The 15713-nt window shown below is 30.5% G+C and overlaps 5 protein-coding genes across 11 annotated transcripts in view; 3 read left to right on the top strand and 2 right to left on the bottom strand.

The window, feature by feature from the left end:
* Positions 1-5916, bottom strand: part of LOC109596609 (syntaxin-binding protein 5) — a 214868-nt gene extending 208952 nt beyond the window's left edge. For all 6 annotated transcript variants that reach the window (XM_049965679.1, XM_049965678.1, XM_049965681.1 and 3 more), the window contains exon 1: positions 5781-5916. In XM_049965679.1, the coding sequence (XP_049821636.1) occupies positions 5781-5912 (132 nt within the window). In that variant the 5' untranslated portion in view covers positions 5913-5916. The remainder of the gene's footprint in view (positions 1-5780) is intronic.
* Positions 5917-6722: 806 nt separating this feature from the next.
* Positions 6723-10140, top strand: LOC109605263 (oxygen-dependent coproporphyrinogen-III oxidase). The gene is made up of 5 exons (XM_020021832.2): positions 6723-6862; positions 7074-7315; positions 9042-9261; positions 9313-9632; positions 9773-10140. The coding sequence occupies exons 1-5, from the start codon at positions 6789-6791 to the stop codon at positions 10078-10080; spliced, it is 1164 nt and encodes a 387-aa protein (XP_019877391.1). The 5' UTR covers positions 6723-6788; the 3' UTR covers positions 10081-10140.
* Positions 10088-12903, bottom strand: LOC109605262 (probable ATP-dependent RNA helicase DDX10). The gene is made up of 6 exons (XM_020021830.2): positions 12737-12903; positions 12221-12685; positions 11816-12168; positions 11445-11762; positions 10339-11376; positions 10088-10285 (listed from the first exon to the last, which is right to left on the bottom strand). Exons 1-6 carry the CDS (start codon positions 12866-12868, stop codon positions 10138-10140), a joined length of 2454 nt encoding a protein of 817 aa, XP_019877389.2. The 5' UTR covers positions 12869-12903; the 3' UTR covers positions 10088-10137.
* Positions 12904-13041: 138 nt separating this feature from the next.
* On the top strand, positions 13042-14225 carry LOC109605255 (tubulin-folding cofactor B). Its single transcript, XM_020021822.2, has 3 exons — positions 13042-13233; positions 13293-13780; positions 13841-14225. Exons 1-3 carry the CDS (start codon positions 13114-13116, stop codon positions 13956-13958), a joined length of 726 nt encoding a protein of 241 aa, XP_019877381.2. The 5' UTR covers positions 13042-13113; the 3' UTR covers positions 13959-14225.
* Positions 14226-14361: 136 nt separating this feature from the next.
* On the top strand, positions 14362-15605 carry LOC109605256 (translocator protein). 2 transcript variants are annotated; one of them, XM_020021823.2, is made up of 4 exons: positions 14362-14472; positions 14547-14873; positions 14993-15087; positions 15275-15605. In XM_020021823.2, the coding sequence occupies exons 2-4, from the start codon at positions 14648-14650 to the stop codon at positions 15461-15463; spliced, it is 510 nt and encodes a 169-aa protein (XP_019877382.1). In that variant the 5' UTR covers positions 14362-14472; positions 14547-14647; the 3' UTR covers positions 15464-15605. The 2 variants fall into 2 exon arrangements, with proteins under 2 accessions (XP_019877382.1, XP_019877383.1); XM_020021824.2 differs by having other exon boundaries at positions 14402-14492.
* Positions 15606-15713: the final 108 nt, after the last annotated feature.

The following is a 15713-nucleotide window of genomic DNA, read 5'->3' as shown; positions in this document are numbered from 1 at the left end:
ATACAATTATTTTATTTAAGTGACTACCAATCACAAATTAAAGTATGCAAAATCTTGACAGTTTGAGTTCTAAAAATATATACTGTAGTCACCATTATAGCAACTTTTTAAAATGTTAAATATTTTGTCATTGTAAAACACTTCTATTTAATGTGAACTAAAAATAACATCAATTTGTTATTGTTGTTTTATACAAAATTATAAAAACTATTATATTCTTGTTCCTTGTGGAACATCTTTGGAAATAGACCAGTCGTTAAACATCGATGAACCAACCATTAAACAGAAGATTACATGGAGCATTTCACCAATAAGTTGGACAAATGAATTAATTCCAAATAAATTAAATAAAGATAACAAAATTAAGTGCCCACTGCAGAAGTTTCGGCTCATCTGCCAATTAATTCCAATTACAGTACCTAAAGGTCAATATAGAGCAACTTTTTAAAAAGTTAAATATTTTAACCAAAACACTTTTATTTAATATGAACTGTTAAATTAATATTAATTTACTATTGTTTTTTACACATTATATTTTTCACCAAAAATATAAATTTTCACTAAATTTAACATCCTTCAAAATGAGATATATCGTGGAATAAAATGTGAAAAATATCCTAAATCCAATATACTATTATTTTTTGTATTGAAATATTACATATATTTTTCTGATTTGAGCTGAACATAAATATGGCAACTTTAATTTTGAAAGAGATTTTTAATGTTTAAATCTGTGTTATTTTATTTAACATCAAAACTTCGTATAATATCCTTTTTTATTTTTTAGCCCGTTGTTTAGACTCGACTATTTCCCGAATATACGACAAGTCCATATTACTTCAAGCTTCTTGAATTGGTGTGATGAGTTAATTTAAATTTGTAAAATTTTTATGTCGAATTTGGTAATAAACACGATCCCCATGTTTTTATAGGTTGATGTCTGGAGATTGGGACGGGGAAGACAAAACATCAACACTTTAATCTTTTAATCAATGCATAACAATTTTGGATTTGTGTTTACGAAGAATTGAAACATCCCCTTAGCATACAACAAACTTTTTGTGTGGTTTTGTTCCTGTAGGATATTTAACGTAATCAGAACCAGCATTCTTTCGTAAAATAAAATTTAAGCTCGTCACTAAAAACTACGCGTTCTCAGTGTTCTGCGATGCAGTAAATGTTATCCTAAGCATGTTAAAATTAGTCTTTCACATTTTTAGTAGAAACCAGGATATTTATTGTAGATCTGAAATCAAATCCCCATCCAGTACTTCTCACAGACCTTTAACTAATTCAAATGAAATAATTTAAAAACTAAAATTATATTAACCACTTGCGTAGAAGATACAAAAATAAGAAAAAAAACAATAAACATTATAGGTACTGATATCCAACCAAAGTAGTACAATTTTTAACTTTAATATATTTTAATGAGTTGCTAAAATTATGGCCACTACTGTATATACAAAAAAATGTTCTTAATAAGGGAATAATTTAATAAATACAGTTATAGATTTGCAATACACCGCAAAATTCTAGAAAAGTCGATAAGTAATGAGTGCGTAGGGAAGTTTCTGAACAAAAATATAAGATAACATATCAGTAAACGGATATCGTAATGAATTTTATTAGTATCAATTCCGCTTGATATAAAATAATTGTCTGATTGCTTTCTAACTCATAACGTAATATTTAATATAAAAACGTATTTGGATTTAATTTTGGAGATTGTTAAATTTATTAGTTATATTTATATTATTTTTATAATAAGATTAAATAATTATATTTTTATCAGGGAGGTGAAGTTTTTTTCATTTTGAATTAAATTATTAGATGTCTAACAATTTTTTTTTTACATAGAATAGATAAAATAATGCTAATTATAGTATGACGTAAACCATGCGTAATACCACTCCCATATTCAAAAAATTATAATTAACTGTTAAAATATTGCGGTTAATGTATTTCTATATTATTATAATTATTTTTAATGATACGATTCATTTTGATCCTGTACGATATAATTATAATTTTTCCTGTAAAACACGGCGAAATACAAAATAGCGAATCAATAATTCCGTGCAGCCGGTTCGCAAGTCGACTTGCAACTCGTTATCAGTATCTGAATATATTACGTAGATAATTTTATGTGTTTACAATACGGACTGGTACACAAATAAAACTATAATATACCTATCCAAGTGTTAACTGTACTGACTTTAGTTAATAAGAATTATAAATTACGTAATTAAAATTATTAACTTGTTTAAATGTAGCTCAAAATTAATTTATTTATCAAAATTATTGTTTATTCTATCTACTGAGAAATATAAACAATTAAACTTAATTAAATTAAAAAATACACAAAAATAAAATTGAAATCATATTGTTCAAACATGTAGATGGAGAATTAAGACCTATTGTTAATGTGCAATTAATAAATTATTCAGAATAATTAACTCGACACAGCTTAATAGGCTGAGGTTATCAGTAAATATACAAGCTGATATTAATTTTTTTAGGTTTTCCTGCGGTAATTATAAAATTTACTTTCATATTTATGTAACAAACATGTATGTATGTAATTGAATTTTTAAAAAATCTACTTTGTATATTCACAAACTAATCTAAAGTTTTCCAACAAATCCCCTTGCCCCTGTTTCATTGGTCAGTAACACAATTCCTAAACAGTTAATTGTATTATACCACCGAAACGTGGGCCATGTCTAACCTTGCATGTGGGATTACGTCCAAGTTTAACTTCATCCAATATCATTCAGAACATCCAACTGTTTTGTTGTGTCCAGACGAAACTTATAAAAATGGGTTCGTTCGGGTATTTCAGTAAGATTTTTTATGGTACGCCCACGAACTGGCCCGGAGCAAGGGTCAGACGAACCACTTAAATAATTATTGTGTGGATGTCGTCAATAAAGATAGACGAGTCGTCAGTGAATAAGACAAAAACAATTTCAACACCTGTTTGTTTATATACCTATTTATGTGTGTAACAAACAACAATAAATTTAACACAGATATTCTAAATATACCTTAAGTCCATTACTGTTTTAATTATACCTAGTATTATTACGCATTTGGATCATCCACCTAAGATGTAGTTTCAAGAAATGTTCATGTGTGTATTTTAAAAAATAACATTTACATAAAAATGTTTATTAACATTATGCAAATTTGCAACATTCTTTTTCGTTTTTCCAGGTTCTATTATTTTTAAGCCAACTAAATAAAATTTTAAATAGTTATTCTAGTTTAAGTTTTATAAATTAAAAATAAATAAGAGAATCTAAGATTTTACTGGAATATTTTTAAGTGATCTCAGAACTGAGTCATGAATAAAACGATTCATAAATATAAAATACAATGCCAATATTAAGTAATTATAAATACAAGGAAAGGATGATCTCTGGTATGTGCTAATGAAGAGACAATTTGTTAGGTATAAAATTACAATACATTTTTCATTTTAAAAATATGTATTGTAAATATTTATTGCTATAAACTTTGATTAAACGTGTTTATTTAACATATTTTGTTTCGTCATGATATGAGTAACATATGGCGATTAACATGAATGAGAGAAAATTAAACATTAATAAGCATAACTTTGTAATATTTTAGTTGGGAACATTAAATGAAATAACCAGACATATATTTAAACTATCAATATATATAGTATTGTGTATGAGCTCTATTTTTATAGTATATGTGTCACCAACATACGTTTTTTAGTACAGCAAACAGAAACAAAAATATGTCCTAGAGAGTGAATTCAAGCGGAATTCCAAATCACCTGTTTTTTTATAAAAGTACTTATTGTACCAGTAGTTAAATCCTTAAAAATAGAACACCCATTATAAGTTTCTCTATTCTATATGTACTTGGGATAAATTTATACAATTTAGAAGAAAATATATTCATAATTTTTTTAAGTGTATACTTAAATTTTGTATTATACCAACAACAATCCAATTGGACGCAACATAAGAAAATTTTATTCAATTATACTTTAAAGCTAAAATAATAGATAAGATGGTTTTAATAAAGTATATTATTATTAGTATAATATTGGAATATTTCTGAAAAATAAGATTTATAATATTTTGTTCCTAAAATTACTTCATTAGACTCCTAAAGAGACTATAATTTTTAATTTTGTCATTGACATTTGTCTATGAGTACATATATTCATGTTTTACAATTGAAAAAAAGTTTGTTAAAATCGGACAAAAAATTCAAATTTTATCAGGGTGTTTCGCTTTCAAATGGACCACACTGTACCTAAAAATGAAGTCATTTACAAATATATCACATTGAAATAATTATATTTGAGTTATTAATATCTTAATCATTGTAAAAAGCTTTCTTATCAGGAAAATGTTGACACATACTTGACTTTTTATTTAAAAGTCGTAAGTATGATAGTACTACCACTTTTTTTAGTAACGTAAATATATGTCACGTGTATTGATTTATATTAATTTTCATCAATGATTTAGAAAAAATGTATTATTATGAATATTCATTGAATTTTATTAAAATAAATTTAAATTATTATTTAATTATGATTGTCTAAATCATATTAACAGAAAAATCATAAATAATCTCTAAAATAGCAAGTAAAAATGATAATAGTCTACATATTTCCAAACATGCACTTTTTTGGTACAGTACAAATTGTACTCGAACGAAAAAAAGGTACACAAAATAAAAATATGTCCTAGAGAGTGCATTCAAGCGGAATTCCAAATAACCTATTTATAAATGTGCTTATTGTACCAATTGTCATATTCATAAAAAAGAAAGCACCCATTAAAAATCATAGCAATAATAATCTAACTGGATGTAAAAAAAGTCAGTGGTGTTTTAAAGCTAAAATAAATATATAATATGGTTTTAATAAAGATACGATTTTGTCAAAATCAAAAACAATTTATTCATGCTATTAAAATACATAAACAATATTTTACATTTATCACATATATAAAATAAAAAATTATTTACAAATATATACAAATATATCACATAGGAATAATCACGTTTGGGTTAATAATCTTGAACTCTGTAAAAAGCAATTTTTATCGCATTTTTGATATTTTGCTTTAAAAGTCGTAAGTATCAAAGTATTAGGGTATTTTTATTTCGAGAAATATAGACAGGTATGGCACGTGTATTGATTAGAAGACGCTAAAATTCAATTGATATTTGGAAAAGAATATCCATTAATATAAAAAGTAATTTCAAATTACAATTTAATTACGATTTCCTATGTCATATTAACATAACATCATTAATACGTTTAAGTTTTCCTTTTAATAATAAGGTAGCAAGTAAAAATAGAATAATTATCAAAATATTTAGATTATAATTGGGACCCATTTGCTTACTACTTTTATCTGAAACATTTCTGGTTCTCTGAAACATACAGATAAGCTTGGTTATCAACATATTCACAGAGACTGAAATCAATCCATTCGACTATATTACGACCAGCGAATAGAAAAAGTTAACCAAACCAGACAACACATTGATAAAAGCTTATCCACGAACCGTTCGCCAATAAATTTAAATGAATAAGGAAAATCGTGAATGCAAATCAATGATGTAATCGAAAAATTCACTGGCGATTACGTGTTTTCGGTTGGTGGTAGGACGGATTGTTTACAAACAGTGGACGCGTTACGATCGGAACCAAGCCCCGTTTTATTCGGGAATTTCGCAAAACGAACAGCAAGCAAATGTGCGGACATTACGCAACTTACCCTTTTCACTTGGAAGTTTTCGGACCGCAGCGTCTCCTGGATTTCCTGCTGGGGTCTGGGCTGTTGGGCCGACGAATTCGCGAAGGTCTGGAATTTGTCGAAAAACCCGCCTCTTATCTTGAAGTTCTTCATTGTCGCAGTTTATTTTTTTTTGTATATATAAACAGTCCTCAGCGCAACATAATACAACGCAACGGAATTATGCGAATTGTCCTTCTGGATTAATTGTTTTAATATTATTTATTATTTTTTTTTGAGGTCCGACAAAACTTATCAGGGATACAACGATACCATGAGAAATCACATCATGCAGCAAAATTATCGACACCAGCACACTGCTGGGTGAAGAGATGTGTGTGCGATAACGCGCCGCGAACTGACGGACCCTTTGCAATATGCGCCTTCAGTGCCTGGAACTTCGCGGGATCAACTGGAGAACGTACGCGCCAACGTTATCCTGCAATAGCCGGTCTCACCGACTCGTGTCCTAATCGGCCGAAAGTCAATAGCGGGACCTCTTTGCTGCCGTCGCACGGTCACAATTCTGCGCCATAAGGGCCGCCGACAGAGCGCAAGCCGAATTTTGCGACTCTTCGCACACTTCAAACAACCCCCCAAAACCACAGGGCGCACTCCATTTAAACAATTGAAATATGCAAAGACACCTAGAACTTTATTGACGCCCGACAACTATTATATTTAATATCGTATAGGCTGTGACTGACAGATCGATATGACACAAAAAAACACATGTTGCTTTGCGCATTGATACCTCTCGTACGCGTTTATTAGTTCCTCGTTTAGTTCCGCGGGTGCGACAAGGACAACAGATCAATGGTATGTGATGCGGTATTTATCGCGTCATAAAAACTCTAGGTAAACAGCTGATTCTTAACAACTAACATGACATTTCTGAACTAATTTGACATATTTTTATTTTCCATTTATATATTAGTTTTTTCGGAATTTTACTGCACAAGTTGTCGTTTGCATTTAAGACAATAAACAATGGTGTTCTCGGTTTTTATTAAAAATTGTTCGATCGTTTTCTACCAACGACAACGTGGTCTGTCAAAACTACGGTAAGCTCAGCGCCAACTTTAAAATCTTGCTTTGCTATTTGCTAGTAGACCACCTTTTTTAATGCAGTTTCAATAAAATTACAGTAAATTTTTCATATCTATTTATATTTTCACTCGTATTAATTAATGCTTCAATTACAATAAACATAACCTATCCTAACCAAAGTACCAAAACATCAATATCTAAAATTCCAATTTATTCAAATCCCAGAAAATATGGGGCTCTCTTCACGACGGGATTCGCTCTCTTTTCTTCCCGAAGCACCATCGACACTTCAGGTTTCATGGCACTGCCTGTCACACCACTTGACCAACTTGAGAAGCACCCCGATGACATGAAAACTAAGATGGAACTGATGATTATGAAAGTACAAGCGGAATTCTGCAAAGCTCTCGAAATTGAGGAGGACTGCAACAAATTTATTGTGGATAAGTGGTCTAGACAAGAGGGAGGTAATTGAAAATGGATTTATAATATAGATGGAAATGGATTGTGATAATCTGCAAAATATGGTGTGTTTCATTGCTTCGTCTACAGATGCTTCGTTGTTTATGTTTGTTCTACAATAGTGAATTACAGGAATTCCAAATTGTTACTATGTTGGAACTAATTAATACAAATTTCATAAAACTTATTTTAAATAATTGAAAGATAGGAATAATTATTCAAAATTAAGTATATAATATACAGTGGGGACTAGAGAAATAGCACACATTACTATCTACTAATGTTAATTAGAAAACGCACACTTCTAATAATTTTTTGATATATAATACCTATTGTACATATATTCTTTCTCCCATTATCCATTTTGTACCTAAATCAAAATAATTACTACTTAAATTAAATCTTAAACAAAATAAATACGAAATGTTGCTGATCACAGAAATAGTACACTTTTGAAAAATGTATATTTACTAAATAATTTGTATTAAACAAAATAATTAATATTTTGTTGAGTACCTTTTGTTTGTTATAACCTCCTGTAAACGGTGAACCAAAAATTTAACGAAATATCGGCAATAGTTGTTTAAAATAAAATTTCATGGCTCTTCAATTAATAACCACAATTGATCTAAATTTAATGATTTTTGGAGTTTTAATCCAGATTATATGTCGTTCCACAAGTTTTCAATTGTATTTAGATCTTGACTTTACGCTGACCAATCCAGAATCTCAACAATTTTATCTTTTAACAATCTTTGAACAACTTTGGATGTAATCCATGTAATTGCTAAATTATCGTTGGCAGATAAACGAAACAGTCCATTGTATCAATAATTTTTTGTAATAGTCGTAAACCATGCCCAGGAAAGGAACCTCAAGGCAAAATATTCCTTCCACTTTCTTTCAAAATTTTTATTAGGAGTATGGTGAATGTATTTTTTACCGTCTGATCGTGTTCTATTGAACATGGGTTTATCACTTCAAAATACCCTTCGCCAAAATTGTGGACTTGTCCCTATATTCTTTTTTGATACCAATGGTTTTTATACCGAAATATCCTTGAATATTTTGTTCATTCAGTCGACGTCTGATTGTTATTCTAGACACTTTTGTTATTGTATGACCCGATTCATTTATTTATTATTTATCTAGAGGACAAGAAAGGATGTGGTTTACTGATTTTTCCAATTTGTCTGTCAATAAAAGGAGTTGTTTGTTAGTACATTTTCTTATTGTATTTTCAATTCAGTTTTATTTTATTTTTGTATATAAGCTTTCGAAACTATTTTTCGGAAACATCACTATTTAAACTTTGATCTTCCATGCTAATTATTATTTTCCTCTTCTTTGGAATGTAATGTTTCTTTCTTGTCACTGAAAGTGAATTTATTTAATAAAATAATATAAATCCTACTAAAAATAAAATCTAACTATTAAGAGTATAGTTAAACACATACACAAAACGTAAATACATTTGAATATGGTATTTCTTTGGCCAACCAAATCAAACTAATATATACATTTAAAATAATATATCCGACGAGCAAATAAAAGTATAGAATATTCAAAATATATTTTTTATACTGATTGAACAAAATTTGAATCAAATATATCAAATTAAAATATGAAATATCTTTCTAAATGTTTGACTTTAAATTTTGTGCGAATGTGGTCACTGACAACCACATTTAAGTCACTAACTATTCTTTAATAAATGGGTGGGAATTTTAGGTGGAGGAATAACATGCGTCCTCCAAGATGGTAAGGTATTCGAAAAGGCGGGTGTAAATATTTCTGTTGTTTCCGGCAATTTGCCTTCCCAAGCCGTAAGTCAAATGCGATCTAGGGGCAAACAACTTTCCGGCAAGAACCTGCCCTTTTTCGCTGCAGGAATCAGCGCTGTGATACACCCTGTTAACCCCATGGTACCGACAATACACTTCAACTATAGGTAGTATTATCTGATGGTAACAAATCGAAAAATTACATTTTATTTTAACAGATATTTCGAAGTCCAAAATGGCGACGGCGAAGTTCAGTGGTGGTTCGGAGGCGGTACCGACTTGACGCCTTACTATCTAAATACCGCAGACGCCGTACATTTTCATCAAACTCTTAAAGACGCCTGCGATAAGCACAACAAGAAGTACTATCCTAAATTCAAAAAGTGGTGCGACGACTACTTCAACATACCCCATAGGGGTGAAAGACGTGGAATTGGAGGAATCTTCTTCGATGACCTCGACACCCCAAATCAACAGGCGTGCTTTGAATTCGTAACTGATTGTGCAAATGCCGTCATTCCATCATATATTCCATTAGGTAAGGAGTTTTAATAAATATTTTTTATAATAAAAAAGGTGGTACACACATACCTTTTTTCATTTCAACCTTAGTAAGTCACTATGCACATATCAAATTCTTTTTAATTAAAAATTTTAAATGAATATTTTATTTTCCAGTAAAAAGACATAAAGTGGCTAAATATTCAAGAGTAGAGAGAGAATGGCAACTCCTAAGACGTGGTAGATACGTAGAATTCAACCTGATTTACGATAGAGGTACGAAATTTGGATTGTACACACCCCAGGCGCGCTATGAAAGTATTCTGATGTCGTTGCCTTTACACGCCCGTTGGGAATACATGCACGTACCCGCAGAAGGTACTCCAGAAAGTGAGCTACTTAAAGTATTAGTTAATCCCAAGGACTGGATTGAGGGATGTAAATGCGAAGAGGACCCCAAGGACAAAGAGGTTGTTAATAAATAAAAGAATATTTTTATTGATTGTTATTGTTATATTAATAAAATATAATAAATATAAACATTACTTATTTTTTAACAACATTAATGCGAGTTCCTCAGCTTCGTTAACATTTAAGGAAGAAGTAATGTCATCTACCTGGTGTTTCCTCTTCTTCTTAAGCACAGTTTCCAGGTTGTCCATTTTTCCCTTTAATTTTCGTTTCTTCGTTCTAAAATTTTAAAATTTAAATACAGATATTGATCATTGCATCCATAAACTTACTTTTTCTTTTCCTTGACAGGCTCAGGTTCTATTTCATCACTGCCAACGTTCTCATTATCATCATCACTTGGCTTGTAAAATTCAGGCATTTCATCGTCGTCTTTTTGTCCGTATATTTTATCTGGATCAGGCAGCCATGACAAATCTGGTTCCTCTTCTGATTCATCATCACCAAAGTCATCCTTTTCTGCCTCCTGCTCTTGTTTTTTCTGTTCCTTTAATTTTCTCTTAGTTTCTTTGTGTTTTGCCTTTACTTTTTCTTTGAACAATTGTTTGTCAAATTTATCTTCTTCTTTGAGTACTAATTTTGCCTTCTCTATATCTATACCACCTTCATTCTCGTTTTCGTATTGTTGTGCCAATTCAGATTTCTTTTCCTTGGTTCCAGAAATTATGACATCTCCTTCTTCATCAAAAACAATCTTTTTATTTGGAACTATCTTCTTTTTCAGAAGTTTCTTAGCAACTGCTGCTTTAGTTACTGCTTTTTTCTTTACATTTCTTCCTCTAGATAGTAGTTCCATCTCTTCCTCATTAGGTAGTTCTATATCATGGTCCTTACGTTTTACTTGTAGAATGTCATCATCACTATCATCTTCATCTGGTATTTGGAATGGAACAGAAGATTTATTATTAGCACTATAATCTTCATCATTACTGACTCCACTATCTTCAGACTCATTCTTCTGGAAATCAGAAATTTCAGCCTTACTACCAGTTTCTTCTTCATCACTTTCAGTATTAAAATAGGTTTTCTTGTTACTACTAGGAGGGATAGCAGGTTTTGATGTTTTCCCAGAAGTTCTGGCATTTAATCTCTGTAAAAATCTTATCCTGGGGGGAATTGCCAAACCTAAAGAATGAGCAAAAGAATCTGTATCCAAGGCCTGAACATCAAATACTTCTTTGTCCTTCATCAAAAATATTGCTTTTGCATAAGAAACAAAGGCTCTCTGAGCTGTATCCTTTAAATTGGGATCCTTGGCTAAGAATGCCTCCATTTTCCTGACAGGATTCACCAGTTTATTAGGATTGATACTAAAAAAATTATATAATAAGTTGTTTCTTTCTTTTTTGTTATTTTTCCTGAAGAAATATTAACTTACTCTATTTTGTTGATAGGAATTTTCTTTTCTTTCAACTTTTCAATTATTTTAGTTTCACTTTCTAAAAGTAACAAAAGACTTTCCCCTCCTCTTTGATATCTAGCTGTTCTTCCTACTCTATGGATATAGGTAGCTGGATCTTCAGGACAATCAGCTTGTACAACCCAATGCACTTCTGGGAAATCTAAACCTCTTGCTGCTAAATCTGTGGCAAACAACACAGCTGCATTCTTTTTACAAAAGTTTTCATAAATATCCATTCTTCTAAGCTGGTGAAGAGTACCATATAAAGGTAATAAACTAGTACCTGGTCTTAATCTAAAAATATTATAAAATCAAATAAATGCTTCTAAAATAAAAAACAAACTTACTTGCAAAATATTTCATAAACATATTTAACTTGTTTACAACTTGAAAAAAAAATTATAATCTTTTGTTTCAAATGATTTTTAATGAAGCTCCATAAAATAGAAATTTTATCTTTCAATTCACAAACTACATAACTTTGTTCCAAATCTTTTGGAGTACTAAATTCAGAATGCTCATGCACAGATACATATGAAGGATCTTTTAGACTTAATCTAGCCAAATCTCTAATGGATTTTGTTTGTGTGGCTGAAAACAAGAAAGTCTGTCTTTCAACTGGAATATTATCTATGATAGCATTCATTGTTTGTTCAAATCCCATATCTAAACATCTATCTGCTTCATCCAAAACTAAAACCTAAAATCCAACAAATCAGGAATAGTATGATTGAAAAAAGGAAAAAAAATACCTTTAAATTACTACAATCAAATAAAGGATTTTCATCCATATGCTGCAACAGTCTTCCTGGTGTGCAAATAATAATATTACACTGATCCATCCTATTCCTTTCAAATTTTAGATCTTTTCCTCCAATAATCAACCCAGCAGAGAAGTCATGGTGCTCTCCAATGCGCCTTAAAGTCTCAAAGATTTGATAGGCCAACTCTCTTGTGGGTGTAATAACCAGTGCACCAAGCCCATCTAATTTTGTCCATTGATTTCTGAATAAGCACTCCAGAACAGGAATTAAAAATGCTAATGTCTTTCCTGAACCTGTTTGGGCAGCACCCAATATGTCTTTGCCTTGCAATGCCAACCCTATCGTAGCTTTTTGTATTTCTGTAGGTTTTGTGTAACCACATTCTCTTAAGCCTTTTTGTGTTCTAGGACTCAGTGGTAATTCATTGAATTTCGTAATGCTACTGGCATCAATCTTAAAAACAATATATGTAACAATAATTTAAATATATCACAATTTACTTACAGAATCATAACCGGATTTTAATTTGTCAATTAAATTTTGTTCCGAGTCTCCTTTCTTGGGCTTCTTTTGAAACACTTTAACTTTCGCCTTTTTCTTTTTCTTTTCAGTAGTCATTTTCATTTCCTCTGCCATTCTTAAATGTTTTGACTATTTAAAAACACATGTGTAAATGTGAGGTTAGACTTAAACGCCACATATTGCCAACCAGAAGACGACTTTTCCACCATTGAAAATATGGAGAATTGTATGTATTAGAAATAATTTTTTTAAAATAAGGTTGGTGACATTGTATGTCATTCGTATTTGTAGTCTGTGATATTGTCAGAAAGTAGCTGTTTTAAAGCATTTGAATTTTATCTTTCTTTTTGATATCTACAATGGCCGATTTCAAAGTAGTGACTTCTGACTTTGTAAAAGTACAAATTTCTACGTCCAAGAACGACTTATGCGACTTGGAAAGACGTTTTCCCAAAGACCTCACTATTAATCAATTAAAGGTAATACTAATTGGCTCATTTCTTTAACATTTGTTAAAACTTTTAAAATCTTATTTAAGGGGAAATTGGAACTAATGACTGGAGCCAACTGCAACACGATGCAACTCCAGGCTTATAATAAAGACAATGTTCTTGTGTGTGATCTTGCAAATGATGAAGCACTTTTGGGTTCATATCCAATAGATGATGGCATGAGGATTCATGTTGTAGACAACTTTGTAATAAGAAACGAACTAGATTTTGGTAATGTAGAAAAGTTGGAACTTTCTGATGAAATTTATGGTCAGAAGTCAAACACAGTGAGGGCATATTTAATGAGAAACAAATTAGGCAAGTACAATGAAGAAAATCAAAAGAAAAAGGAACAACAGGTACAGGAAGATAAAGAAGCAGCAGAAAAATTAACTGTAGGTTCAAGATGTAAAGTTACAATTCAAGGTGCTTCTTCCCGATTAGGCACTGTTATGTACACAGGATTCATTGAGGAACTTGGTGGATACTTTGTTGGTGTGAAATATGATGAGCCACTTGGGAAAAATGATGGAAGGTGAGCTTATTCTTTTTTCATATAATAAATTAAAATATTTAAATTTTGTTTATATTTTAGCATTAAAGGGAAAAGATATTTTGAGTGCATTGATAAATATGGTGGTTTTGTTAAACCTCAGTGTGTCACATGTGGAGACTTTCCAGAGGAAGACTATGATTTAAATGAAGAAATTTAAGTTTTTAATACCCCATTATAACTTATTGCTTTAACAAAAAGTTTTGTGATGCTAATTGTAACTTATTTATTAATTTTATACTCATAATTTTTATATTGAAATTATATAATGGAAATAATAAAAAAACTATTCAAGTAGTTTATAAGAAACAATTCTAAAAAAAAGAATTTTTGTTTAATCAAAACTACGTGCACAAGGAAAGCTTGATAAACTCACTTAAATCAAAATTAATTAGAATGTATAATTAATTGAATAAACAGATTTAATTAAATATTATTTTTTAAAGTAAAGTATTGTTTTCTTTTAATCCTAATAGATTCATACTTAAACAGTAAAATGGAAGTGAAAATTTTACCCATTACATACATTGATTTAATTTACAATTATTCAAATGTTACTTAAGTTTCTGTTTCTAGGTTACAACTAACAAACGTAAACATATTGTCATAATTTACATCATTTTTTAAGAGGACAATTTTGGTCCTTACCATAATTTCCGACAATCATTTACAAGGTAATATTTTAATATATTAGGTACCTACCAATAAATTTACTGCAGTATATCAAATTAAAAATTACTTTTCCCAGCTGCTCCGTAGTACGGTTTCGTACATTCAGAGAAATAACAGAGGCCGTCAGGTACGCATATTGTAATTATCTAATCACCGTTCGCCTTCCATAGAGGAAAGATGCGTGAAATAAATTGGCCAGCAATCGGTGCAACCATTTTGCCAAACGTGGGCGGAATAGCAGGAGGATTAATAACCAGGAAACATTTAAATCCCTGGTATGAATCACTGCAAAGGCCCGCCTGGAGTCCGCCAAACTGGGTATTTGGCCCCGTTTGGACCGGTCTTTATTGTTCTATGGGCTATGCCTCGTATCTTGTCTACAGAGATGGTGGAGGATTTGATGGTGTGTATTATTTTCCAATATAGACTTGAATGTCACAAAATGACAAATCATCAAATCGATTTGAGCATTCCGATTATTAAATATATTTTGTAAATTTAACCCTACTTATTTTTACGCAGGAGCCGCCAAATTGCCGCTGATTTTATATGGAGCCAATTTAGCTTTAAATTGGGCATGGACACCAATTTTCTTCGGATATCACAAAATTAAATGGGTAAATTACTGATTTGACCTTTAAACCTAACATTACCTTGTACTTTGTGTATGTGTGAAGCTAGAATTATTATTTGTTACGTATACGTGTGATGTACTATCAGAGGTCGATGCAATTAGTTACCTCTGATGCATCACTAGTGTGCAGAACACGTCTATCATTTGTCATTACTTAATTTGTTTTTTAGGCATTCTATGAAATTCAGTTAGTGAATGTAAGTGCTATAGGAACAGCATTTTTATTCCACAAAATTAATCCCTCAGCAGGATTATTTTTCATTCCTTACTTGCTGTGGCTCAGTTTGGCGACAACTCTTAATTACGTGATTTCCCGTGATAATCCTGATTCTCCAAAGATTAAGGAATTAAATGAATAAAAAATCATATATTTATCCAAAAAAGATAAAATGATATAAATGTATACACTTATATTGAATGTTAATATTTTTGACATTATATTTTAACCAATATTGCTTATACACATAATAAATGTATGTACTATTTTTACATATAAAATTTGATGTAAATATATCTACATTTTGTTTTATTTAATATGAATACTTAAATCTATTTCAAAAATAGTTATTTACTAGTTTTACAACATTGAAAAACAAATATTGGGACACT

This window comes from Aethina tumida, chromosome 3 (assembly GCF_024364675.1).
Source record: "Aethina tumida isolate Nest 87 chromosome 3, icAetTumi1.1, whole genome shotgun sequence".
Lineage (NCBI taxonomy): Eukaryota > Metazoa > Arthropoda > Insecta > Coleoptera > Nitidulidae > Aethina > Aethina tumida.
Note: the sequence above shows the minus strand (reverse complement) of the source record. Positions and strands in the feature narration are given on the sequence as shown.

Coding starts and splice junctions, on each gene's coding strand:
- LOC109605256 (XM_020021823.2), top strand. CDS start 14,648: ATGCGTGAAATAAATTGGCCAGCAATCGGTGCAACCATTTTGCCAAAC. Junction 14,874..14,992: donor AGATGGTGGAGGATTTGATG/GTGTGTATTATT, acceptor ATTTTTACGCAG/GAGCCGCCAAATTGCCGCTG. Junction 15,088..15,274: donor GATATCACAAAATTAAATGG/GTAAATTACTGA, acceptor TTTGTTTTTTAG/GCATTCTATGAAATTCAGTT.
- LOC109605262 (XM_020021830.2), bottom strand. CDS start 12,868: ATGGCAGAGGAAATGAAAATGACTACTGAAAAGAAAAAGAAAAAGGCG. Junction 12,686..12,736: donor TAAAATCCGGTTATGATTCT/GTAAGTAAATTG, acceptor ATTGTTTTTAAG/ATTGATGCCAGTAGCATTAC. Junction 12,169..12,220: donor TTGATTGTAGTAATTTAAAG/GTATTTTTTTTC, acceptor GTTGGATTTTAG/GTTTTAGTTTTGGATGAAGC.
- LOC109605263 (XM_020021832.2), top strand. CDS start 6,789: ATGGTGTTCTCGGTTTTTATTAAAAATTGTTCGATCGTTTTCTACCAA. Junction 9,262..9,312: donor ACAATACACTTCAACTATAG/GTAGTATTATCT, acceptor TTATTTTAACAG/ATATTTCGAAGTCCAAAATG. Junction 9,633..9,772: donor TCCATCATATATTCCATTAG/GTAAGGAGTTTT, acceptor TTTATTTTCCAG/TAAAAAGACATAAAGTGGCT.
- LOC109605255 (XM_020021822.2), top strand. CDS start 13,114: ATGGCCGATTTCAAAGTAGTGACTTCTGACTTTGTAAAAGTACAAATT. Junction 13,234..13,292: donor TCACTATTAATCAATTAAAG/GTAATACTAATT, acceptor ATCTTATTTAAG/GGGAAATTGGAACTAATGAC. Junction 13,781..13,840: donor CTTGGGAAAAATGATGGAAG/GTGAGCTTATTC, acceptor TTTATATTTTAG/CATTAAAGGGAAAAGATATT.